The sequence below is a fragment of the Aotus nancymaae genome, unplaced genomic scaffold, assembly GCF_030222135.1.
Source record: "Aotus nancymaae isolate 86718 unplaced genomic scaffold, 86718_ANA_hifiasm-v0.15.2.pri h1tg000089l, whole genome shotgun sequence".
Classification (NCBI taxonomy): Eukaryota; Metazoa; Chordata; class Mammalia; order Primates; family Aotidae; genus Aotus; species Aotus nancymaae.
This window is the reverse complement of record NW_026988504.1, coordinates 14,293,185-14,317,768: the sequence shown is the minus strand read 5'-3', so window position 1 is coordinate 14,317,768 and position 24,584 is coordinate 14,293,185. Positions and strand designations below refer to the sequence as shown.

Genomic DNA, 24,584 nt, shown 5'->3' with positions numbered 1-24,584 from the left:
GGAGGCGTCGAGGGAGGCCGGAGAGAGAGTGGGGTGGACAGAGGAGGGACGAGAGGGAAGCGCACGATAGCTGCGCGGAGAGGGAGCGAAGAGCAGAAGGAAGAACAGAGGCGACTGGACACCCAGAGAGGGACAGGTAAGGAGGGGAAGGTGAGTAGGAAGAAGGAGAGAAATGGGCTAGGGAGAGTGCAGAAAGGAGAAGAGGCCGAGTGAGGAAAGTGCTGTGGATAAGGGACGAGTAAGATGGAAAGAATGGCGGAAGGCGAACAATTGCAGCGGGAGGGTCTTTCCACGAGCGAAGGGGGAAGGAACTGGGGGCGCTGCGCCCTTAAGGTTGCCAAGGCGACGGCTCTGGCCAGAGCGAGGCGCATTGACGTCAGCAGCCGAACGCTGATTGGCTGAGGCCAGGCCGTTTCCGGTGGAGCCGTCGCCTAGCCGCTATCGCAGAGTGGAGCTGGACTGGGAGCGTAGCGCTAAGGGAGCTCTGTAGGCCGCCGCCTCGCACTCGTAGCCTCGCGCCCGCCGCCGCCAGTCCCCAGGTGAGTGGGGTCGGCCGGGGTCTTAGGCGAGGTGAGCTTCGTCGCCTTGCCGCCCGTTTGGGGGCGCTGGACCAATCCAAGATGGCGTCACGGGGAGAGACCTGCAGGGGGACGGCCGCACCCCCCTGCCCCTCCCCGGCCCGGCGGGCGCCTCCTCGCAGGCCTCACGCCCCCGGCTCCGAGTCTGCATCCCCAAGGCCGTCTGGGCGTCCTCTGTGGTGTGGGGATCCCCAGCCGTCTCGCTCGCTCGCGCTGTCCGTACCTCACGGCGCCTGGGGCCCTGGGCCCTCCGCGGCCCTCCCCGGCCGCCTTCGCCCCCGCGCGCCGCGGCCTCCTCGCTCACCCTCCCCCATTTCTTGAAGGACAACGGCTCTGTTTTACCGGGGTCCGCCATCGTTTCCCCTGCTGGTCATGGTTCTTGTTGAAAGCCGGCAATTTTCTTCTCCACTCTGACTCCTCGTCATTGCTAGCAGTCGCTTTTCCCCTCCATAGCGGGGTGATATTCCCCCATCTACACGACGGTCTTAGTTGGGCCCCGGAATTTCCTTTTGTTCCCTGTCACCCACCCCCTCTTTCCCGATTTTCCGCCCTGAGGCCTCCTCGCCACCACTGTCGCCTTCGGACTGGCGCAGTTTGAGGTGTCGGCTTCCCTTCTTCATTTTGTGGTCATGACCGTGGCCTACGTGAAGTGAAGGGCATTTTCCTGCCCTTCCTCGAAAATACGCGGTACCTATTAACCCCTTCAGCTCAGAGTATGTGGTGACAATCGTCTTACTCCTTGCGAGATTCCCTGGAGATCCCGTCTTCTCAGTAGAGCAGGAAAAGCAAACACTTCCTCAAGATGACCCCAAGGAAGTCGTAACTTGGCAGATCTAAGGGGGTGCGGTCCGGATCAGGAATGGTTTCTCAGAGTGTTTTTATTTCCCAGAATATAATTCTTTCGAAACAATTTTCTCACAACTGAATTTTCAAAAGTGATAATCTGAGTATTTTCTTTTGCATAGAGACAATGCTGTGAAAGTTTTAAAGCAGTTAAATAATTGTGTGTGGGGAAGGAAGGCTAGGTTGTTGGGCTCTTAAAAATACGTACACGTAGAGAATTAATCCCAGGTAACTCGATTAAAAATATTAAGACTGTGAAATTTGGTTATTCAGGGATTTACATGGTGACTGCATTAATCTTGGGACATTTCTGTTCGTGTACTGTTTTTGGTTTTTGTAATACGTTGTTTCAAATAAACAACACAGTTTCACTCGTTAGGCCTAGTTCTCTCATCTCTACCAGCCAAAGACCTGATCTTAGAATGATTAATCACTTAAATATTTTTGAAATATGACTGAATGTTTTGAAGCATGAAAGATCTGATTAATGATTGTTCTTGGTGGCCTTCAGTATTTGAAATGCAGACAATTCTACTGAAGTGGATTTTCAGTTCATATGATTGCCTGACCTGGAAAAGTGGCTTGTATGAAACTGTCCTAAAGTAAATGCACCTTTTTTTGCCTGTTTATTTCTAAAGTAGCAGCATGATGCTTTTTCCATGGCTTCTAATTTATGTGCCTATCTTGGAACCACAAACTTTCTCATGGTCTGTTAATTAGTCTTTGACCTAATTAGTTATTGACCTTTATGATGAAAGTTGTCAAAACAAAATGTGTAACAGTGTAGCACTTTAGAATAGCTCTTTACTCTGGTATTTCTTTCTGTAAATTCTTTTAAATTTACAGTTTGATCTCAATAGTTTGCAATGCATTATAATTGGAAATGTCTGATTAGTATTGAATTCAGTTGCTGAGTGGAGGGGAACACACTCTTACCTTCTAATCTTAAACGCTTAGTAATTAGGAGTTGGAAGGAAAACAGTATGTGACCCTGTTGTTAAATTACTAAACTTTTTAATTTCAGGATGAGGTTAGCTGCTCATTATTATCTCTGTTTTTTTTACTTCACATCAAGGTGCCATAGTTTGAATCCTCTCAAATCCATTAAATGCAGTTTATCCATTAAATGTAATTCATTAAATGTAATTTATCTATTGAATCTTCATTCAAGTTTGAAACTTAGGTGTTTTAACATTCTCCTGTCCAGATGAAGAAAACATTTTGACAATTTTATGTCCAGATGTTTTACAGTTCACTTGATAAGGATTTTCCCCTCCCCAACTAAGGATTTTTCTTCTTTTACCATGAGTGTAGTAGTAGTTAGGGGTGGAATCTGGCAACAGATTGTGGAATAAAAGGTTGCTTTTAAAACTCATCTGAATTTTCTTGTGTGTTTTTTTAAATTTTGATTACGCTAGTAGTTGGCTAATCAGATCCTCACTCCAGTGGTTTGCTCTGTGACGTTAGGACACTCCCATGGGATAGAAGTTACATATAGAGAATGTCAGATGTTCTTCATTGTGCTTACTTGCTTTCACTTAGAGTTGACGTGTGTGCCCTTGTAATTCTCTGTCCTGTTAACCGTTTACATACTTCCCACATCATCATGATTTCTTTTGCAAGGGAGAACTGAATGAAATTCCCTTAAGGGCCTGACTTCAGTACCCGCCTCTGCAGAGGATAGTGGCTCATACTTCCTCCCAGGAGCTGAGGTTACTGACTCTCACTGCTGTGTACAGAGCACAGATCCTGCAGCAGTAACCAAATGAAACATTTACTTGGAATAATGCTAATTCTGTACATATTTTGTTCTTCCTTGTTTAAAAACAAAATCTACATAGAAAAAAATCCTTATGAATCAGTTGCCTAATGAATGTAGCAAGTCAAATGCCAGACTGGCATTTTGCTTTATAGTTTATACAAGCATATGTGTGTTTTTTCTCTCAGAGAACCATGGAGTGTGGCAGTACTGCCGCCAGCGAGGAGGCACGCAGCCTTCGAGAATGTGAGCTCTACGTCCAGAAGCACAATATTCAAGCATTGCTCAAAGATTCTATTGTGCAGTTGTGCACTGCTCGACCTGAGAGACCCATGGCATTCCTCAGGGAATACTTTGAGAGGTTGGAGAAGGTAAAAATAAATGTGGGGAGATGATGAGATGATTGTGACCATTGTTACGTTTAATAACTGTAAAATTATTAATTAGTAGAATTTATCAGAAAATGAACCTGTATGCTAACTGTACTTGGGTAACGAAGGGTTTCCAAACAGTTCTTCGTTAACTTTTAAAATTAGTGCATAAAACTAATCAGAAGTAGTCTAGCAGTTCTATGAATAGGAAATTCTATAGTAATTGAAAGTAGTTAATACTTCTCCCTTTTTGAACAAAGCAGGTAAGGGTAATGAATCTTACCCCACTTTTAAAACTAGTATAATGAAGCATTTGAATCTAGCTTGTGACTGATGTATCAGAAATTTTCAATTATATTAAGTCCATTTTAACATAGAGTATATCTCTGATGAATTACTGTAGAGATAGTGAGATTGATGGTCCTCAAAAATTTTACTCCATATTATTGGTCAGGATTTATTTCCCCTTGAAAAAAATTAATCCAGTTTTTATTCTTTGCTGCTCTTTCTCCTTGCATGTAGGTCAGTGTGACCTACATATGTGGCATATGCTTTTCTAATTTTCTAAGTAAAATGATAATTTTACATCAAGGACAGTGCTTCAATTCATTTCCCTCAAGAAATGATGAATTAAAATGTCTGGATCACCAAATGTTTTGAATAGTTTATGTGATTTGCTTCTGTAAGTCAGTGGGATAAACTTACAGATTTTCTTGTGGATGTGGGAGTTTTAAGGTGGTTCAAAATGATTTTGAATCAATTGAGGGACATTTCTTTGATATATGATTATCTAATTGTATAATAGAAATATTTGTGTTATTTTCCATTGGTTTTTACAGTTTCTTATCAGCATAGTTTATTAGTAAAAGAATCTATACTAAGATTTAAAAAGTGTTTGGGTAGCTCAATGATCAGGTTATTCTACTATTTTCTTTAAAAACTGATTGTTAAAATTTGTGTTTAGTACCATGATCAGAATAATTAAAAAAAAGAACAACTAGTCAGTGTGAATGTTGCTTTGCTGTCTTGGAATTATAATAGATATTCTGGCTTTCTCTTACATATGCAATTTGCAAATAATGGAAGTATTGTAGAGCCAAGCCATAGATGTACCTTGTTTTGAAGTCAAGTGCGTTCCTGGAGATATGGTTTTGAAATGGGTCACTGTAAGGTGATCCCTCTTCTTTGGACATCAATAGAAACCATCAAATGAGGGGATTAAGTTGGTGAGACATTAAGTGTGTATCTTTTTATAGGGAGTGTTGAATGTGTGCTGCTAGTTTCAAAGCTTGTAGTTGCCACAGTACTGTTAAAAATTACAAAGGTAGGAAAGCAATAAATAATTATTAAAATGGTTTCTTTGCAGATGGGATTTTTAGATTTAATGTGTGTTGATTTTTTTACCTTCTAATAATTAAAGTTACAGTTCAACATACTTTTTACTATAATTCAAGGGTCTTTGTTGACATGTGTATATTCCTTTAGCCAGGGTTGAATATAGATACCTGTACCTTTAGGTAACTAGATTTTCAACTTTTTAACAGGTTATTGTTTTATTTATTAAGTGTTAATTTGTATGTATATTAGTCCTATCTCATGTTGCTAATAAAGACATACTGAGGCTGGGTAATTTGTAAAGGAAAGAGGTGTAATTGACTCACAATTCAGCATGGCTGGGGAGCCTTGGGAAACTTACAATCTTGGCAGAAGGGGTAGCAAACCTGTCCTGTTCACAGGGCAACAGCAAGAAGATGTGCTGAGTGATATGGGGAAAAGTCCCTTATAGTACCATCAGATCTCATGAGGAGTCCCTATCACGAGAACAGCATGAGGGTAACCCCCTCACCGTGATTAAATTACGTCCATGGGGTCTCTTTCATGACACATAGGGATAATGGGAACTACTATTCAAGATGAGATTTATGTGTGGACAGGTCCAAACTATATCATTCCACCATGGCCCCTCCCAAATCTTATGTCTTCACATTTGAAAACACAATCATACCTTTTCATCAGTCCCTCAAAGTCTTAATTCATTCCAGCATTAACTCAAAAGTTCAAGTCCAAAGTTTCATCTGAGACAAGGCAAGTCCTTTCCACCTATGAGCCTATAAAATCAAAAGCAAGTTAGTTACTTCCTGGGGGTGTTAGATAGATACACTCATTTCAAATGGAGAAGTTGGCCAAAACAGAGGGGCTATAGACCCCATGCAAATCTGAAATCCATCGAGGCAGTAATTAAATCTTAAAGTTCCAAAATGATCTCCTTTGACTCTTTGTCTCACATCCAGGGCACACTGATGCAAGAGGTGGTCTCCCATGCCTTGAGCAGCTCCACCCCTGTGGCTTTGCAGGGTACAGCCACCCTCCTGGCTGCTTCCATGGGCTGCCATTGAGTGTCTGCAGCTTTTCCAGGTGTATGGTGCAAGCTGTTGGTGGATCTGCCATTCTGGAATTTGGAGGATGGTGGCCGTCTTCTCAAGCTTCATTAGGCAGTGCCCCAGTGGAGACTCTTGTGTAGGGGCACCGACCCCACATTTCCTTTCTGCACTGCCCTAGCAGAGGTTCTCCCATGAGGGCCACGCCCCTGCGGCAGACTTCTGCCTGGACATCCATCCATACATCCTCTGAAATCTAGGCGGAGGTTCCCAAACCTCAGTTCTTGACTTGTGTGCATCCACAGGGCTGGCACTATGTGTAAGCTGCCAAGGCTTGGGGCTTGCACCCTCTGAAGCAATGGCCAGAGCTATACCTTGGGCCATTTTAGCCAAGACTGGAGCTGAAGCATCTGGGATGCAGGGTACCATGTCCTGAGGCTGCATAGTACAGGAGTCCCTGAGCATGGCCCAGGAAACCATTTTTCCCTCCCAGGCCTCTGGGCCTGTGATGGGAGGGGCTGTCCTGAAGGTCTCTGACTTGCCCTGGAGACATTTTCCCCATTGTCTTGGCGATTAACATTTGGCTCCTCATTACTTACATAAATTTCTGCAGCAGGCTTGAATTTCTCCCCAGAAAATGAGGTTTTCTTTTCTGTTGTATTGTCAGGCTGCAAATTTTCCAAGCGTCTATGCTCTGCTTCCTCTCGAATGCTTTGCTGCTTAGAAATTTCTTCTGCCAGATACCCCAAATCATCTTTCTCAAGTTCAAAGTTTCACAGATCTCTAGGGCAGGGCCAAAATGCTGCCAGTCTCTTATACATAGCAAGAGTCACCTTTACTCCAGTCCTCAACAAGTTCTTCATCTCTATCTGAGACCACCTCAGCCTGGACTTCATTGTCCATATCAGTATCAGCATTTTGGTCAAAGCCATACAAGTCTCTAGAAGTTCCAACCTTTCCCACATCTTCCTGTCTTCTGAACCCTCCTAGTCTCTAGGAAGTTCCAGACTCTCCCACATCTTCCTGTCTTCTGAGCTCTCCAAGCTGTTCCAGTCTCTTCCTGTTACCCGGTTCCAAAGTTGTTTCCACATTTTTGGGTATCCTTATAGCAACACCCCACTCTCTATGGTACCAGTTTATTGTATTAGTCTGTTCTCATGCTCCTAATAAAGACATACCCAAGACTGGATAATTTATAAAGGAAAGCAGTTTGACTCACAGTTCTGCATGGTTGGGGAGGCCTTAGGAAATACAATCATGGTGGAAGGGGAAGCAAACACATGAATCTTCACATGGCAGCAGCAAGGGGAAGGGTCAAGCAAAAGGGGGGAAAAGCCCCTCAAAACCATCAGAGAACTCAAGAAAACTCACTATTATGAGAACAGCATGGAGGTAACAACTCCTGTGATTAAATTACCTCCCACCAGGCCCCTCCCATGTCACATGGGGATTATGGGAACTACAATTCAAGATGAGATTTGGGTGGGACACAGCCAAACCATATCAGTCTGAAAATACAGTCACATTCTCATCACCTTCTTCCTCATTACTGGGAGGCTGTGTTTCTGTTACCTCAACTACTCTATAAGTAATGTACTAAAAACTCTGACAGTTGGTCTTTTGAAAGCTTCTGCATTTTAATTCAGTCATCTGGAATTTGAGTCTTCTTTTACTCTTATATTTATTAAACATTAAATAATAACTGTGACCTTGTGTCTGCTGTGTCAGGTACTATGTGAAGCACTTTATGTACATACATACTTGTTATTTCAAATGTATGAGGTAGATGATGATCAGCATTTTACAGACATAGCAGGTAAAACTGAGAGAAAGTAAGTAACATGGCTGTGGTCATACACTGTAGCTGTCAGCTTTTGCTGGAGCAACACATAACCCCTAAATTTCAATGGTTACTATACAGACCAGTCATGTGCAGCTTAGCCTGTCTTGTGTTCTTGACACCACATATCTTGTTCTGGGTCTGAGCAGAAGGAGCAGCCCTATATAGGGCATGCTGTTCTCAAAGCAGAGAGAGGGCAGAAGCTCAAGGTGGACAGAGCCAAACCACACAGGCAAGCATGGTATGGCATGTCCACTTACATTCCATGGCCAGAGCAAGTCCTGTAGCCAAGCCTAAGTCACTGGGGTGGGAAGTGCACTTTACCCACAGGGAAGAGTGATAGAAGCAGGGAGGGAACAAATAATCGTGAAAACATAGTAGTGGGCACAGAACTTTGAACTTCAGAGTCAAGAGCATCATTAACTAGTAAGTAAACTGGGAGGTTTTTTCTAATTTTTAATTTTTATTGATACATAACATTTGTATGTTTTTATGGAGTACATGTGATATTTTATTACATGCATAGAATGTGTCATGATCAAGTCAAGGTATTTAGGTTATTTATCACTTCACTTAAAAAAGAGCTGAGGAGGAAGGAGACAGCAGGATGACAACAGCAAGAGACAGGTTATAAAAATGTAGTATACACTAGAAAACTGATAGATGATCTGAGTAATGGCTCTGAGTCGTCAGGTTATATTCAGATTGCTGTTTTTAAAAGACTCGCTAGAATCCATGAGACAATGCTAAAATCAAAATGCTTTTGTTACTTCAAAATCTTAAAAATTCAGTGAAGTAGAATACAGTCCCAAATGAGATGTTATTTGTGAAATTTTTCCTGAAAGTTTTGTGAAATGTCAGTGACAAATCTGGGGGGGAAAATTTGTGTTTTCCTTTATATTCTTAAACTTTGTGTGTGTGTATGTGTGTGTGTGTCTGTGTGTGCATGTGTGTGTGTGTTTTACTTTTTATTTTTTTCGAGACAGGATCTCACTCTATTGTCCAGACCTGAGTGCAGTGGTGCGATCATGGCTCACTGCAGTCTTTACTTTCTGGGCTCAGGTGGTCCTCCTGCCTTAGCCTCCCAAGTAGCTGGGATTACAGGTGCTTGCCACCATGCCCAACTAATTTTTATGTTTTTTTTTTTTTTTAAAGACAAGGTTTTATAATGTTGCCCAGGTGGGTCTCAAACTCCTGGGCTCAAGTGATCTGCCCCCTTCTTCCTTCCAAAGTGTTGGGATTTTAGGTGTGAGCCACTGTACCCAGTCATATACTCTTAAACTTTAAACTTGTGGGAGACTTGAGTTTTATAGTTCTGTGTTAATATGAAATGGGAAACCTTACTGGACAACCAGAATTAACGTGAAATGAATTTTCTAAAAACCGTATTTTAAAAAGTAGGTTACATATTCACATATTTCAAAGTTGTGCAGGTACAAAAGGGCATAATAATGAAAAGGTTCCCTCCCACACCATTGCTTTTCTTGAATGCTGCCAGTGTTCTGGAGATTAATATATGGGCACTTACAGACAAATTTATATATAAAAGGGAACTAATGGGTCAAATGAATGAGAAAGTAGAAGGTAACACATTTTTATTTTTTCCCTTTTCCTTCAGGCATAACAACTAATTCTTTAGTATAGATCTGAGAGGAATTTGTTTTTAAGACTTTGGATATGAAAAAAAAGAATGTTTAATATGAATTGGTTCAATGAGTAGTTTTTAAAAGCAAGTAAACTCTTTTTTTTCTTTTAAGTTCAACTTTAAACCTTGATCACGAAGAATGATCCTAGCTCTGCTGGGAGAAGTATTATAGACAGAATCTTATTTAAATTCATGGTTACCATCACATCATTTCATTATTTGTTTTTATTTGGAATCAGACCACAATGTGAAATCAACGGGCTCAGGACCCTCTCCTATTTGTTTTTATATTCCTGTTGCCTAGCGTAGGACTTGGCATGGCAGAACCAGAAAATGCTTATTGAGTTAATGAAATAACTCAGTAATCTAGACATTCTTGGATCTCTATGTTGTGCTTGAATTGTTTTTCTTGGGTAACATTTCTTTTGGCTGGGAGGGTCTCTTGCTATCTCCAGTAGCATCAAAAAACTCCCATTTTCAGGATTTTGTCTTGCATTGTGTTACTGTTGTGTGCATCACAAATCATTGTTGTCAAGACATTATAATGAATATCTAATTTGTTACTCACATGTTATGTGTCCTTGTACTAATGGCTTTTGCTCATTCATAAAGTATAGCATCTGTTATCATCTGAGGTAAATTCTCTTGAGAGTGTTTCTTTTCAAATGTTACTCTCTATTTTTTTTTCCCCATTGCGAATTGGTCTTTTCCTCTTAACTTACTTTGGTATTGGAAGAAAAGATTGGAAGTGACTGAGATGGACTATCATTGGAATACGAGAATACCAGCTTTACATTCTGAAGGATCTCATTTTGCAAACTCAATTTCTTTCAGGAGGAGGCAAAGCAGATTCAGAATCTGCAGAAAGCGGGCACTCGTACAGACTCAAGGGAGGATGAAATCTCTCCTCCTCCACCCAACCCAGTGGTTAAAGGTCGGAGGCGACGAGGTGCTATCAGCGCCGAGGTCTATACAGAGGAAGATGCCGCATCATATGTTAGAAAGGTAGTTTTGATATTTGAACATTGGGGAGATGCTCTTGGGACCCACTTGGTGGTCATCTAGTGTCCTTTGATGAATGAATTGTAAAATACAAAACAAGATGGAACTTCATCCATCCTGTATAGTTGTTGGGTACTGGAAAACAGGTTTCTGTAATAGCATGCTGTCAGAGGAAATAACTAATAATGATTATAAACTAGTGAATAATTGCATTTTGGGGTTTGTTATTTCCTTGCTGTTGTTTTGCAGTAGAAGAGACGGGCAGTATTGCTTTTTCTCTTGAATCATGGTGTCCATTTTTTGCTATCCTGTAAGTCATGTTGTGGCTTTTAACATTTTATTGTGTGAGCCTCATTTGTCCTATATTCTCCTCTTCCTTAGTGCTAGGCTGCTATTTTGAGTTATGCTATTAGCCTTAAGGGGGAACAGCATTGTCCTGGCACTTGAGACTTGTGAAACTAATAGATCACAGATTTTAAAATGACTAATTATTATAAAATACTTAGTTTTGCCACAGAATAATGACCTTGGTCAAGGTGTTTGGTTTGTTTCTTTAGTTGTTAACTGGGAACCAAGTACCAGACTTTATATTTAGGCCTGGCTGTAGGCAAGGGGATTAATTAGTCAATATTTGTTGAGTATTTTATGGATCAAAGATAGTACAAGTGTGTTGTAGTGAAAATATTTAACTCAAAGCAGTCTTGTTTAAATACCATAATGTGGCTTAACATTTAATTGAAAGGCAGATCGCAAACATGAAATGTTTTTGGTTTATGGAATTGTCATTTGACCTTCAATTCTTTTCTAGGTTATACCAAAAGATTACAAGACAATGGCTGCTTTAGCCAAAGCCATTGAAAAGAATGTGCTGTTTTCACATCTTGATGATAATGAGAGAAGGTAGGACAGGCTCTTTCTTACACTAATTTTCCAGTAAGGGTGTGATCCCAAATTATTTTCAACACTTGGTGCAAGTTTTAGGGCTCTTAATTATTGTTCACCAGATGACATTCAGGGGTCTTTAATTCTAAGCTTAATGTTTGAAATTCATGGAGGAGGCATGTGAAATTAACTTGAGGCCTTCTCTCTCTTCCAGTGATATTTTTGATGCCATGTTTCCAGTCTCCTTTATTGCAGGAGAGACTGTTATTCAGCAAGGTAAGGGCTTCTGTAGCATTCAGTATTGTTATGGGAGAGGAAGCAAGACTGGAGGATTTTTTTGGTTTTGTTTTATTGAAATTTGTTTTCCTCTTTGATCCAACCACTTTTTTTTTCTGTTAACACGATTGGATTTTTCTACTTCTTTCTTTTAAATTAAAATTTTCTGAGCTGAAAAGAACACTTTATTGGGAACTAATATTTTTGATACAGTTTTGTTTATAATAATTTAAAGGAAATGTCTACATTTTTTATTTTTAATGTTGTATAGAATTTCAGAATCATATATATCTCTCTTGTCCTTTATATTATTAATCACTTTTAAAGTAAGAAATAAACACCTACATTCTTCATTCTATAGTCCTATTAAAAAGGTTCTAGGGTTCCTATAGATTCTTACTTTTGCCTGCATAGACTAACATGGATCTTTGTGACTATCTTCCTCTTTCTATTTTCTTATTCTTGATGTTTTAGGAGTTGTTATATATTCCTATTTTGTGGCAACCTGATAATTTGCTCTTAATTATTTGTGTTTTTTCTAATGTCCTTGTTATAGATGCCATAGCAGTTAATAACATTGTACACATATGCTCTTAAACATTTTTTCAGAGGTATTCTTCACCATGAGATGACTAAAAAAATTTTGATTAGTTCTATGACTTTTAAAATATATTGCTTTTCTTTCCCCTGAGAGATTGTGTTAGTTTGTAACACACTCTTCTCTCATAGTACCATTATAAAACAAGTTTATTATTTCATATTAATTTTGATGATTTGTTTCTTTAATTTGTAATATGCTCCTAACTTTTTTACCCTCTTTTAGGTGATGAAGGAGATAACTTCTATGTGATTGATCAAGGAGAGATGGATGTAAGATTTAGTAATACCAAAAATATGTTGATCTTAAAAGCCAGTGTATTGATTTTTATTGCTTCTGAGCAATAAGAATAGTGTTTTTGAAGGATAATTATAACCCTTGTATGTCAGATTTTATTCACACCATTTGCCAAGTATTTTTATGACACAGAGAAACTTTTTAAAGTCAATTTTCTGTTCAGAACTTTTGCTGGAGTAGTGGTTAAGAAGTGTGTGTAGCTGGGCGCAATGGCCCATGCCTATAATACTAGCACTTTGGGAGATCAAGGCAAGAGGATTGCTTGAGCCCAGGAGTTCAAGACCAGCCTAGGCAACAAAGTGAGACCTCTTGTCTTTTTAAAAAAAAAAAAAAGAGAGTAGACCCAGCCATTAGCTAGCAGACCTAATACAGCATTTTTTTTTTTTTTTTTTGAGACGGAGTCTTGCTCTGTCGCCTGGGCTAGAGCGCAGTGGCATTATCTTGGCTCACTGCAACCTCTGCCTTCCAGGTTCAAGCAATTCTCCTCCCTCAGCCTCCCAAGTAGCTGGGATTACAGGTGCCCGCCACGGCACCTGGCTAAGTTTTGTATTTTCAGTAGAGACTGGGTTTCACCATGTTGGCCAGGCTTGTCTCGAACTCCTGACCTTGTGATATCCCCCTCCTTAGCCTCCCAAAGTGCTGGGATTACAGACATGAACCACTGCTCCTGGCCTAATAGAGGTTTCTTATTCACAAATGAAATGGGGACACTAATAGCATTGATTTTTTAGGATTATTAGGAAATTCAGTGACCTAATGCAAATAAAATGCTTAGCATAGTGCTCAGCACAGTTCTCTAAATATATATGACTGGTATTAGTGCTGAGCCAACCTTTTTCCCTTACATCCTTACAGAATGCTTTTTTCTTACCAGATAATTAAATCAGGTAAATTATAGAGACATTTAACCCATCAGAAATCAATTATTATTCTCTGATGTGTACTGAAAACATAATATATTCTGTTTTTTAAAACAAAGTTCAGGATTGTGATCTTTTAAAAAGCTTTGAGGGTTTTTAACATTTATGTGTTTGTGTATCTGGAAAAAAACTTTTTTGCTGTCACTTGCACTTTAGGTCTATGTCAACAATGAATGGGCAACCAGTGTTGGGGAAGGAGGGAGCTTTGGAGAACTTGCTTTGATTTATGGAACACCTAGAGCAGCCACTGTCAAAGCAAAGACAAATGTGAAATTGTGGGGTATCGACCGAGACAGCTATAGAAGGATCCTCATGGTAAGAGACCATAGTGTTTGAGTGTGATTTAGAATTCTCATCTGTGTAACTCATGTTTGAATATTACCAAATTAAAATGAGAATATTTCTTTTAATGAGCAAATACTTTGCATTAAGCCCAGCTTAGCATTATTCATTATGACATTTTAGACAGTGATATTTTAGAACAAAAGCTTGGGAAACAAGATCTGGTGTATATGTGCCGGTCAGCTCATGTTTGGAAATCTATCCATTTGCTGGTAGGCACTTCTTAATTTGCTTAATTTTACCCATCACAGATAGCCTGATAGGTGCTACTCTTAAGTGCCTAAAGTTATTTGGGGCCATTCAGACATAATCAGCTTCCCTAACCTGTGAAAGTGGGTTATCAGTAATGCATACGTATATCACGTCCCCGCTTGTTAAAGGAATAAACAAACTAATTGGAACATTCTGGTGATACAGTCAGACTTGTGGAGAACTTTGTGATAAATTTATAGAATAGCTTTGAATGTTTAAGTCCCAGCCAATGCATTGGTCATTTTGAATGGTTTTCTTAAATTTGTGCACTGTCCATCTGACCATTTGAAAATGTACAGTCTGATGTACTTTGAAATTTTTCTGCATTTGGAATATATATATAGATTAGATAGATAGTCTTGTCCTTTGCAGCAACACAGAACGAGAGACTATTTTTCTAAGCAAAATAACACAGGAACAGAAAACCAAACCGCATGTTCTCACTTACAAGTGGGAGCTAAACAATGTGAACACATGGATACTAGATGAGGAACAACAGACACTGGGGCCTACTTGAGGGTGGAGTGTGGGAAGAGGGAGAAGATCAGGAAAAATACCTCTTGTGTACTTTGCTTATTACTTGGGTGACAAAATTATCTGAACGCCAAATCCCTGTGACACCTAGTTTACCTATATAACCTACACATGTACCCCTGAGCTTAGAAAAAAAAACAAAACAAAACACTTATGGCAAAGATAAGTCTAAATTTTAGAAAGATTAGTTTTGAAGTGATTTGACAGCATACTGAAGAAGAAATTGACCGTACAGTTCTGATTTCCTCTGCAGGAATACTGTTAGTAAAAGGAAATGTAGAGTGTTTACAGCTTTATCTCATTGCCAAAGAAGAGTAGGACCTGGAACTATTGATTTGAAATAAAATACTTTACTTTCTCAGAGTGGGCCTGAAAGGCAGTTAGGGCCTCACAGTGCATTGGCTTTGTGGACCGGGATTAGGGACTGTAGATATGGGGTGAAATATCTGTATATCTGGGTAGGGGAGGGTATGGTCCTTTTTTATAGAATAAAGAAATGTCAGTTTTATAGGTGAGAAGCCAAAACTATTGGAAGAATCTGCATCTAAATATCAGTGTTGAACAGGAAGAACACTAGGATTAAAGGGATATAAATGAAGACCTAGATAAATTTTGTGAGAAAATATTTTCAGAGATAAATTGAGTTGGCAGTGGCGCAAAATCAGTTTGAGAGTAAACATGGAAATTGTGCATTGGTATAAAGTGTGTGGAAAAATATCTTGGGTGATATACTCAGGTATAAACCTGTATTTCTATTGTATTTGGAAGTTGGGAAATGCTTTGTGAAATATGTCAACATACTGGTTACAAATGCTGGGAATTGGGCATAATATTGGCAGAAAATATAAATCACAAGAATGTCATTTTATATCATTCATTACCTGTAAAATAAAAATGAATTAGTTAAAATTAAGTTTTCTTCATTAACAAAAAGCAGCAACAAGCTTTGACTTTCTGGTTTTAAAATTTATATGAAACTTAATATTTATTCCATAGTATTATGTGGTGATAATTGCATGTCTTGGGAATATCACTTTTGTTTTTATTTTTAGGGAAGCACACTGAGAAAGCGGAAGATGTATGAGGAATTCCTTAGTAAAGTCTCTATTTTAGGTGAGTTGTAAAGTGTGTTGACTGCTAGTATATGGAATACCCCTGAATTAGAATTGGTTGGACTTGGGAAAAGCCTTCTGAAAGTATCATTGCTACTCCTTCCGCCTTAAGAAGGGCTGAAAGTCCTTCAGACTGTAGACATTCAGTTATTTTCTCTCTGACTTCTCTCTCTCTTGTTCTATCATTGAGTTGATTGGTTCAGAAAAGTGAGTACTTCCAAGAATACGTTTCCTCTGTGGAAAGATTAGGTGTCATTTGCTGGCATCCTCTGAAAACATGCCAGAAGTTTGTTGAAATTTAGAGTAAAGCAGATTAATTGAAGATCTTCTTTTGTGCATTTTGTTATGTGGACTCGGAGATGTTATTTAGCACCTGTTCTTCATGAAGGGGGAATGGGGATTTTTAAAAGATAACAGGCTTCCGTCATTGTTTCTTACAGTTAATTGACTGCCCCCCCTCATTTGTCTTTTCTTTGAATTGGTTACATTTACTTTGTGTTTGGATCTTAGTTTGGCCTTTGGGAATAAAAGTTATTTTCTAGTTCTTGTTTCATGAAGTAAACCGAGGATTTAAGTAGATTAAATTATTTCGACGAAACTTTGGAATGATATGGATGGGAAACTATGACTTTTGAGTGTTGTAGTTGTAAGTTTAATTTGCATTGATGGCAGTCTTCAGGAATACTTAATGATTACATTTTCTTACTCCTTTGCCATTGGGTACAGTCGGTATAAATTAACCTGGCGTCTGGGCTACTACTGAAATAAGGATCTAAGGGCTATCTGCAGGTGATATGAAAATCCTGCTCAGACTAGAGGTAATTGAAGACAGGTACCATGTTTAACCTGAGACACTACTAGAATGTTGAATGGGCATGGCTGTTTGGTTGAATCTCTTTATACTTGCTTTTTACCTTTATAATAGCACCAAATAATACAGAGCAATTCTTTTGATTCTTGTCTTTTAGAGTCTCTGGACAAATGGGAACGTCTTACGGTAGCTGATGCATTGGAACCAGTGCAGTTTGAAGATGGGCAGAAGATTGTGGTGCAGGGAGAACCGGGGGATGAGTTCTTCATTATTTTAGAGGTAAAGAACTCAGAATTTGATACTTTAAATTAAAGTTGTACACTCTAAGAGGGAAAGAGTGGGCTAATTCTGAATTACATCTTTAGTTTTTAAGAATACCTGACAATTTTATTTTAAAATTATCTTTTACTTTGAAATGCTGTTGTTTGGTTTTCTGTTAGGTCACTACATTTATAAATGAGTTTGAGTCAGAATTCTTGAAGGGCCCTAGACATGAATAGCCAAATTCTGAAAGCCATTTAACATAACATACTGTGATGATTCTGTACTATCCTTGTTAAAATGCAAGTATTTGGGCTATTTGGTAAATAAGGATTAAAGGTAATTATTTAAATTTGAAAAATTCCTGTATTTTTATATATCCACATTCCATGGAAATGTATAGCAGATACTCTTGCTTGCCAAGCAGATCCACGTGACAGATTTCTATGAATGTGGCTCCATAGTTGCTGATTGATTTTATTTAAACCAGGGGTCAGGAAACTAAAGGGCCAGGTGGTAAGTTAAGCTTTGTGGACCCGTTGCTGTAGTGCAAAAGCAGCCACAAATAATATGTAAATGAATGGATGTGGTATTCCAATAAAGTTTTATCTGCAAAAGAGCAAGCTTGAATTTAGCCCTTCCTCTACAGTTTGCTAACCCAAGTCTGTAACCTTTAAGCACCTTAGCTTAATAAGAACCTTGCTAGCAGGAGATGCTGGTAATATAGAAATTGAAGCTCATGTGGTGACTAACTTTAAAGTCATTTTTTATCTCATGTGCATGTAAGTTGAAATAACCACTGAATTGTTCCCCCCCGCCCCATTTTTGCAAGGTAGCTAAAATTGCATAGGATGTTTAAGATGCCACCTTGGGTTTGAGAGTGTTTGTTTAGCTTTTTGGTGATTTTATTGTAGGGGTCAGCTGCTGTGCTACAACGTCGGTCAGAAAATGAAGAATTTGTTGAAGTGGGAAGATTGGGGCCTTCTGATTATTTTGGTATGTATGAATTCCCTCACAATAAATACATGGTTTCTTTAAATCACCTCTCAGTGAGATATTGTAGTCTTCCATAATCTTGTCTTCTCCTGAATTTTGCAGCCTCTTTTGGCTCTGAGAGATACAGTGTGAGATTTTTGATCTTTACTCAGTTAATGAAATTATTGTCTTATATCCACTAGTTTGTTTTTTAAGTGTAGTTGTGGTGTGCCCTGTACTAAGTTTTTAGAGAAATAAATATTTGTGTTCTTTCTCAGAAGTGCACTGCTTTAAGGAAATGTTTTTCATAGAAGTTAGCCTGTCCTTACCCTTCCTCTTTTTCTTTCTCCAGGTGAAATCGCACTACTGATGAATCGTCCTCGTGCTGCCACAGTCGTTGCTCGTGGCCCCTTGAAGTGCGTTAAGCTGGACCGACCTAGATTTGAACGTGTCCTTGGCCCATGCTCAGACATCCTCAAACGAAACATCCAGCAGTACAACAGTTTTGTGTCACTGTCTGTCTGAAATCTGCCTCCTGTGCCTCCCTTTTCTCCTCTCCCCAGTCCATGCTTCACTCATGCAGACTGCTTTATTTTCCCTACTTGCAGCGCCAGGTGGCCACTGGCATCGCAGCTTCCTGTCTGTTTATATATTGAAAGTTGCTTTTATTGCACCATTTTCAGTTTGGAGCATTAACTAAATGCTCATACACAGTTAAATAAATAGAAAGAGTTCTATGGAGACTTTGCTGTTACTGCTTCTCTTTGTGCAGTGTTAGTATTCAACCTGGGCAGTGAGTGCCATGCTTTTTGGTGAGGGCAGATCCCAGCACCTATTGAATTACCATAGAGTAATGATGTAACAGTGCAAGATTTTTTTTTTAAGTGACGTAATTTTCCACTTTTAAGCATAGACTGTGGCCATATATGCTGTATTTCTTTGTAGAATAAATGGTTTCTCATTAAGCTCTAAAGATTAGGGAAAATGGATATAGAAAATCATAGTATAGTAGAAAGACATCTGCCTGTAATTAAACTAATTTAAGGGTGCAAAAATGGCCATTTTTGCTAATTATCAATGGGTTATGATTGGTTCAATTTTTTTTTTCATTTTTAACCAGAATTTTTGTTTGCCAAGCTAATCTGCCTGGTTTTATTTATATCTTGTTATTAATGTTTCTTCTCCAATTCTGAAATACTTTTAGGTGTGGCTATCTATACCTGCCTTTTAAGTTTGAAACTAAATCATAGACTATAAATACTGGGTTAGTTTTCAGCTACATCTGCCTTGGCTTACAAATTTGGATTAGACCTTTATCCAGCTAGTGCCAAATATTGATCAGATGCTGAATTGAGAATAAGAATTTGAGGTCTACAATCTTGGTTATTAATTTAGAGCTTTGGTTAAAGTATGTCCTTCAGTTGACTTCAGTATAATCTCCTATGCTCATTAAACTGATTCCAGGAGATTGGATTTGCTGTGACTAGATACAGATGGAGCAAATGTCCTAACAGAGAAACAGGTGATGCTGCTACAGGGAGAAATGCCAGGAGGACAAAGTTCAGTGTCGGGAATTTTCCCCGTGAAACTCACTGGGGCATGAGATTTTGGAAGAAGTTTTTTACTTTGGTTTAGTCTTTTTTTTTCCTTCCTTTTTATTTCAGCTAGAATTTCTGGTGGGTTGATGGTAGGGTATAATGTGTCTGTGTTGTTTCACATTGGTTTTAAAAAGGCTATCCTGCTGAAAGTCCTGCTTTCCTATCTAGCATTTATTTCTCTGGCAAACTTTTCTTTCTTTTCTTCTTCTTTTTTTTTTTTTAATTAAACTTGTGTATTGAGTCTTAACTGTATTTCAGTATTTTCCAGCCTTATGTGTTACATTATTCCAATGATACCCAACAGTTTATTTTTACTATTTTTTTAAACAAAATTTCACAGTTCTGTGATGTAGGCACTTTTATTTTCATTGTGATTTATATATAAAGTAATGTAGGGTTATATTTGGGAGTGACTGCAAGCATTTTTCCATCTGTGTGCAACTGACTCTGATTATTGATCTCCTCTCCTGCCTTTTCCCAGGTAATTTAAATTGGTTGGGTAGATTTTTTTCATAGATTTGAAAAACTTTTAGGTTGTTGCCAAGTATGAAGTATAAATCTGGGGAAGAGGTTTTATTTACATTTTAGGGTGGGTAAGAAAGCCACCGTGTTACAAATTTTTTAATTTCCAAAATCATCTATATTAAATGAGGGTTTTCTGATCTGTACTTTGTGTTTAGCTACCTTTTTATATTTAAAAAATTAAAAATAAAAATTATGTTCTTACAAGCGTAAAGCTTGATTTGATCTTTGTTTAAATGCAAAATGTACTTAAATGATTTAGAATGTCATAAAATTGCAGTTTCATGTGTGCATATAATCATGCTCATGTATATTTAGATACATAAAATGCTTTCTAAATGAGTTTTACTCTTAAATCATTTGGCTTGCTGTAGTTTCTAATTTAAAAAGTTAAAGATAAGTCTACATTAAACAATGATCACATCTAAAGCTTTATCTTTGTGTAATCTAAGTATATGTGAGAAATCACAATTGGCATAATTTGTCTTAGTTGATATTCAGGGCTTTAAAAGTCATTATTTCTGGGCTTGGTAAGTGAATTTATGAGATTTACTGCTTTAGAAAGTATAGATGGCCAAAGGACCGTTTTGTATTGTTTCCTGGTTACCAGTCTGATTATACCATGTGTGCTAATATACTCTTTTTGTTTTAGATTGTCTTAATGGTAGGTCAAGTAATAAAAAGATGAAATAATTTAAATTCTTAAATGAATCAGTTTTTCTTCCCTTTCTCCTTTCCGTCTTTCCTCTCTCTGTCCTTCCCCAAAAGTCTACTCCGATGGGCAAAAATAAAAAGCGAAGGTGAATTATGGGATCAGTGTTTTGAGAGAGTAATGTTTATTTTCAGTGCTTTTCAGTTTGTCAGGGATCTCAAAATCTTGCTTAAAGGGTAATTGAGATGTAGCAGATTTATTTACTGAATCATGGAAGGAAAAAAATTCGGTCAAAAGCTAAAGATTTCCTTTTTATTGAAGACAGATTGGTTCTGTGACCTTGAAATTTTCCCAGACTTAATGGAGAAACATCATTTCTGGATTAGCATACTCTTTGGTTTAAATTTACTATATACATTTAATGCTACTTAAGGATACTTTTACATTTTTTGTATATAAAGTCTTAATTTCTGATGCTTTTTCCTTAGGTTTCTGAGGAGTGAGATGATTAAGTTGTATTCATTAGTATATTGGTATTTCTTCACATTCAGTGAAGTTGGAGATATGTTGTATGTTAGAAGAGCATTCTTTAATTTGTGCTGCTTTGAACATGTGTACCTTTTCTAGATTGAGTAATCCCTTCCCCCAATCTTCTGGATTTTGAAACCTTTAGAGTCACAATAGAATATAACTAAAGAAAATTGTTCTGGGTTGATAGTCCTGGTTATAGTTGAATTCTCTCTCTAAACAGTGGCCTATGTAGTCTCTTTTTTGTTTTATTTTTTAATGATTTAAATACTGACATTTAAAAATTGAAGTAGCATGTCAGTTTTTAAAATACTACTTTATCCCCAACCACAAGTAATAGCTGAACGTTTTTACTTATGTTAGACCCTGGCAGTGTATATTTAGTTGGGCTAAGACAACATCAAGGAGCAATGGCTAGATAACCATTTAATTTGTCCCCAAAGTTACTTTTTAATTAATTTTTGGAGACAGTCTCACTCTGTCTCCCAGGCTGAAGTGAAGTGGCATGATCTCAGCTCACGGTGGCCTCTGTGCCTCCCAGGTTCAAGTGATTCTTGTCCCTCAGCCTCTGGAATAGCTAGGACTACAGATGTGCAGCATCACGCCCAACTAATTTTTTGTATTTTTAGTAGAGGTGTGGTTTTGCCTTGTTGCCTAGGCTGGTCTTGAACTCCTAAGCTCAGTCTGCCCACCTCGGCCTCCCAAAGTGCTAGGATTACAGGTGTGAGCCACCGTGCCCCTCCCCTAAAGGTATTTATTATAATAGCCATCAGTAAAGGCTGTAGCTGTGTGAATTTCTTAAATCTCTTCCTTCTTATGCTTTGGGACTTTTACATAGAAAGCAGTGTTGTTATATACATGTACTGCTAAAATTTGTTTCTTGACATAAGTTCAGAGCTGTGACTTCATCCTGACTGCACCTAAAACCAAAACCATTGAGGAAGATTTTTTTTTGTTTTGTGAAAGTTCTGCCAATTTTGCTTAAATAGCTGTGTGATTTTGAACGTTGCCACTAGATGGAGAGCTTTTTTAAAAAATCTTTGTTAATCTCAAATGAGTTAACTGTTGATCCTCATCATTCATGGGTTCTATATTTGTAATTTGCCTGCTTGCTAAATGTTATTTGTAACCCCCAAAATCAATAGTCACAGGGCTTTTGCAGACATGAGCAGAGCAGTGAAAAGTTTGAGCTTCCTAACATGAATGTTCCCCACTGAGGTGGAACCAAGGGGTGCTCAGCCTTGTTTCATCTCTCGTACTGTGAATAAGTATCCTTCTCTTGGTTTTGTTAGTGCCTTTTTTTTTCGTTATCGTATTTTTTGTTGTTGGCGGTTTTGCTATTTAAAACGCCCCTAAGTGTAGTGATGAAGTGCTGACTAGTGTTCCTAAGTGCAAGAAGGCTGTGATGTACTGTATGTAGTAGAAAATACGTATATTCGATGTTTCTTTTAGGCCTGGGTTACAGTGCTGTTAGCCATGAGTACATGTTAATGAATTAGTATATATTAAAGTGTCTTTAACATGCCTTAATGTAAACCGCACACACAACAAGATTATGTATTGATTGGTTGATGAAAATGTAACCAGAGACTCTCAGCAACCTAGTCCTGTATTTCCCCTAGGAGCAGTGTTCAATATTTGCCAATGCAGTGTTTGTGGTGACTTTATAGAACATAAACTAACTCGTAAGATAATTGCTTATTTTTTTTTGTAATTTTCAAACTAAGATTGTCTTCCTGACTTGTGAGAAGGCTAAAATGAATTCTTCCAAATGCCTCTTTCCGTCAATTTGTATACTATACAGTTTCTTTCATTTTTTAGTTTGCTGTCAGTAGTAACTTGAAAAGTTCTCACATAGAGTCGAGAGAATTTTTATTTCATGGATGTTAACAGTTCAAAATGAACACATTAGAAGAACATGATTAAGAATGAAATGATTGGTTTTCTGGTATTTTTGAGAAATGAGCGAGTGTTAATTTTGTTAGTCAAAAAGCAACATAAGGTGAAAGATAAGAGAATAATAAGGTAGGTATACAGGTATACCACATATAGTGAAGATAAGTGAATAATAAGGTAGGTATACAGGTATACCACATATGGCGAAGATAAGTGAATAATAAGGTAGGTATACAGGTATACCACATATGGCGAAGATAAGTGAATAATAAGGTAGGTATACAGGTATACCACATATGGTGAAGATAAGTGAATAATAAGGTAGGTATACAGGTATACCACATATGGTGAAGATAAGTGAATAATAAGGTAGGTATACAGGTATACCACATATGGTGAAGATAAGTGAATAATAAGGTAGGTATACAGGTATACCACATATGGTGAAGATAAGTGAATAATAAGGTAGGTATACAGGTATACCACATATCATGGTGAAGATAAGTGAATAATAAGGTAGGTGTACAGGTATACCACATATCATGGTGAAGATAAGTGAATAAGGTAGGTATACAGGTATACCATATATGGTGAAGATAAGTGAATAATAAGGTGGGTGTACAGGTATACCACATATCGTGAAATTCAAGCTTATTACTTTGTTTGTAGAGTGCAGCAAAATTTGTATATAGGCCATTGGAAAAACCAGTCCTTCGCTATACGTGGTGAAGGGGTTTGAGGTGGAGCCTACTTTCCTGGGAGTTTGTTATTTGGAAGTCCCAAACCATATTTTACTGTTCTTTGAATGTTTTTACCCAGATATTTTCCCATTCCTGTGTGTAATCTCCTGGTTCTTCATCCAAAGGGAAGAAACAACTTGAAGTAGGAGAGACAGTGGGTGAGGTGGGAAGCCCTGTGCTGCAATAGGGCCACAACAGTTAAGGAAATCTTGGGGTTAAGGTTTCTCTGTTAAAGAGTTGATTAAAAAAAATTTTTTTTTTTGTATTTTTTGTAGAGACAGGGTTTCACTATGTTCCCCAGGCTAATGTTGCTAAGTGCAAGAAGTGCCTTGGCCCAAAGTGCTGAGATTACAGGCGTGAACTACCATGCCCAGCCAAGTTTTTTTTTAAGCAAACAAATACAACCTCATAAATTGGGTGGGATACTGTTGGGTTTTGTGTTACAGTGAAAAGAACACTTTGGGATAGGTCTGAACCACTAAATGTGTGATTTTGCTTTCTCTGAGCCTTAAAGTTCTTCCATGCGCAGTGGAGGGTAGGGGTTTATATCTATATTTGAGAGGATTGGACACCTGTGTGTTGCTTTGGTAACGTAGGTGAAGCGCCTCATGCGGTCAGATCTCAGTGAATGGTAGTGATGCTATGGAGACACAAAGTTCAGGGGCAGCATACCAGTAATGTGGGGGTACCAAGGGGTCACAAGTGTTATTTGTCCTGTTGAAGCTGTCTTTGCTCACACTGCAGAAGTCTTGGAGACATTTCTAGTTCTTGACCTTGTACTCTGTTTAGCGACAGCTCCTTTCTATTCCTCTTATGCTTACAGTATTTGAACCTCTGGCCTTTACTGGAAAAGTTGATGTGGTGAAATAAGGCATTTTTACTTGTTGACTGACTAGTCACTCCATGGAATGAAGACCTTTCCTGTCCTTTGTGGTTTTGGTCATTAATTATGGAATGAGAAGCAAAGCCTCC

The 24,584-nt window shown here is 38.4% G+C and overlaps 1 protein-coding gene across 2 annotated transcripts; it reads left to right on the top strand.

Annotated features, from left to right (window-relative positions):
* Positions 1 to 20,503, top strand: PRKAR1A (protein kinase cAMP-dependent type I regulatory subunit alpha). Of its 2 annotated transcripts, none has more exons than XM_012453832.2 (11): positions 1 to 136; positions 3,369 to 3,551; positions 10,249 to 10,419; positions 11,225 to 11,316; positions 11,513 to 11,574; positions 12,398 to 12,444; positions 13,546 to 13,704; positions 15,570 to 15,630; positions 16,598 to 16,719; positions 17,616 to 17,697; positions 18,029 to 20,503. In XM_012453832.2, the coding sequence occupies exons 2-11, from the start codon at positions 3,375 to 3,377 to the stop codon at positions 18,199 to 18,201; spliced, it is 1,146 nt and encodes a 381-aa protein (XP_012309255.1). In that variant the 5' UTR covers positions 1 to 136; positions 3,369 to 3,374; the 3' UTR covers positions 18,202 to 20,503. The 2 variants fall into 2 exon arrangements, with proteins under 2 accessions (XP_012309255.1, XP_012309254.1); XM_012453831.2 differs by lacking the exon at positions 1 to 136 and adding an exon at positions 420 to 539.
* Positions 20,504 to 24,584: the final 4,081 nt, after the last annotated feature.

Excerpts from the sequence above, each read along its gene's own strand:
- PRKAR1A (XM_012453832.2), top strand. The coding sequence starts at position 3,375 with ATGGAGTGTGGCAGTACTGCCGCCAGCGAGGAGGCACGCAGCCTTCGA. Across the intron at positions 13,705-15,569 it reads GCTATAGAAGGATCCTCATG|GGAAGCACACTGAGAAAGCG; the intron begins GTAAGAGACCAT and ends TTTTATTTTTAG. Across the intron at positions 16,720-17,615 it reads AGTTCTTCATTATTTTAGAG|GGGTCAGCTGCTGTGCTACA; the intron begins GTAAAGAACTCA and ends ATTTTATTGTAG.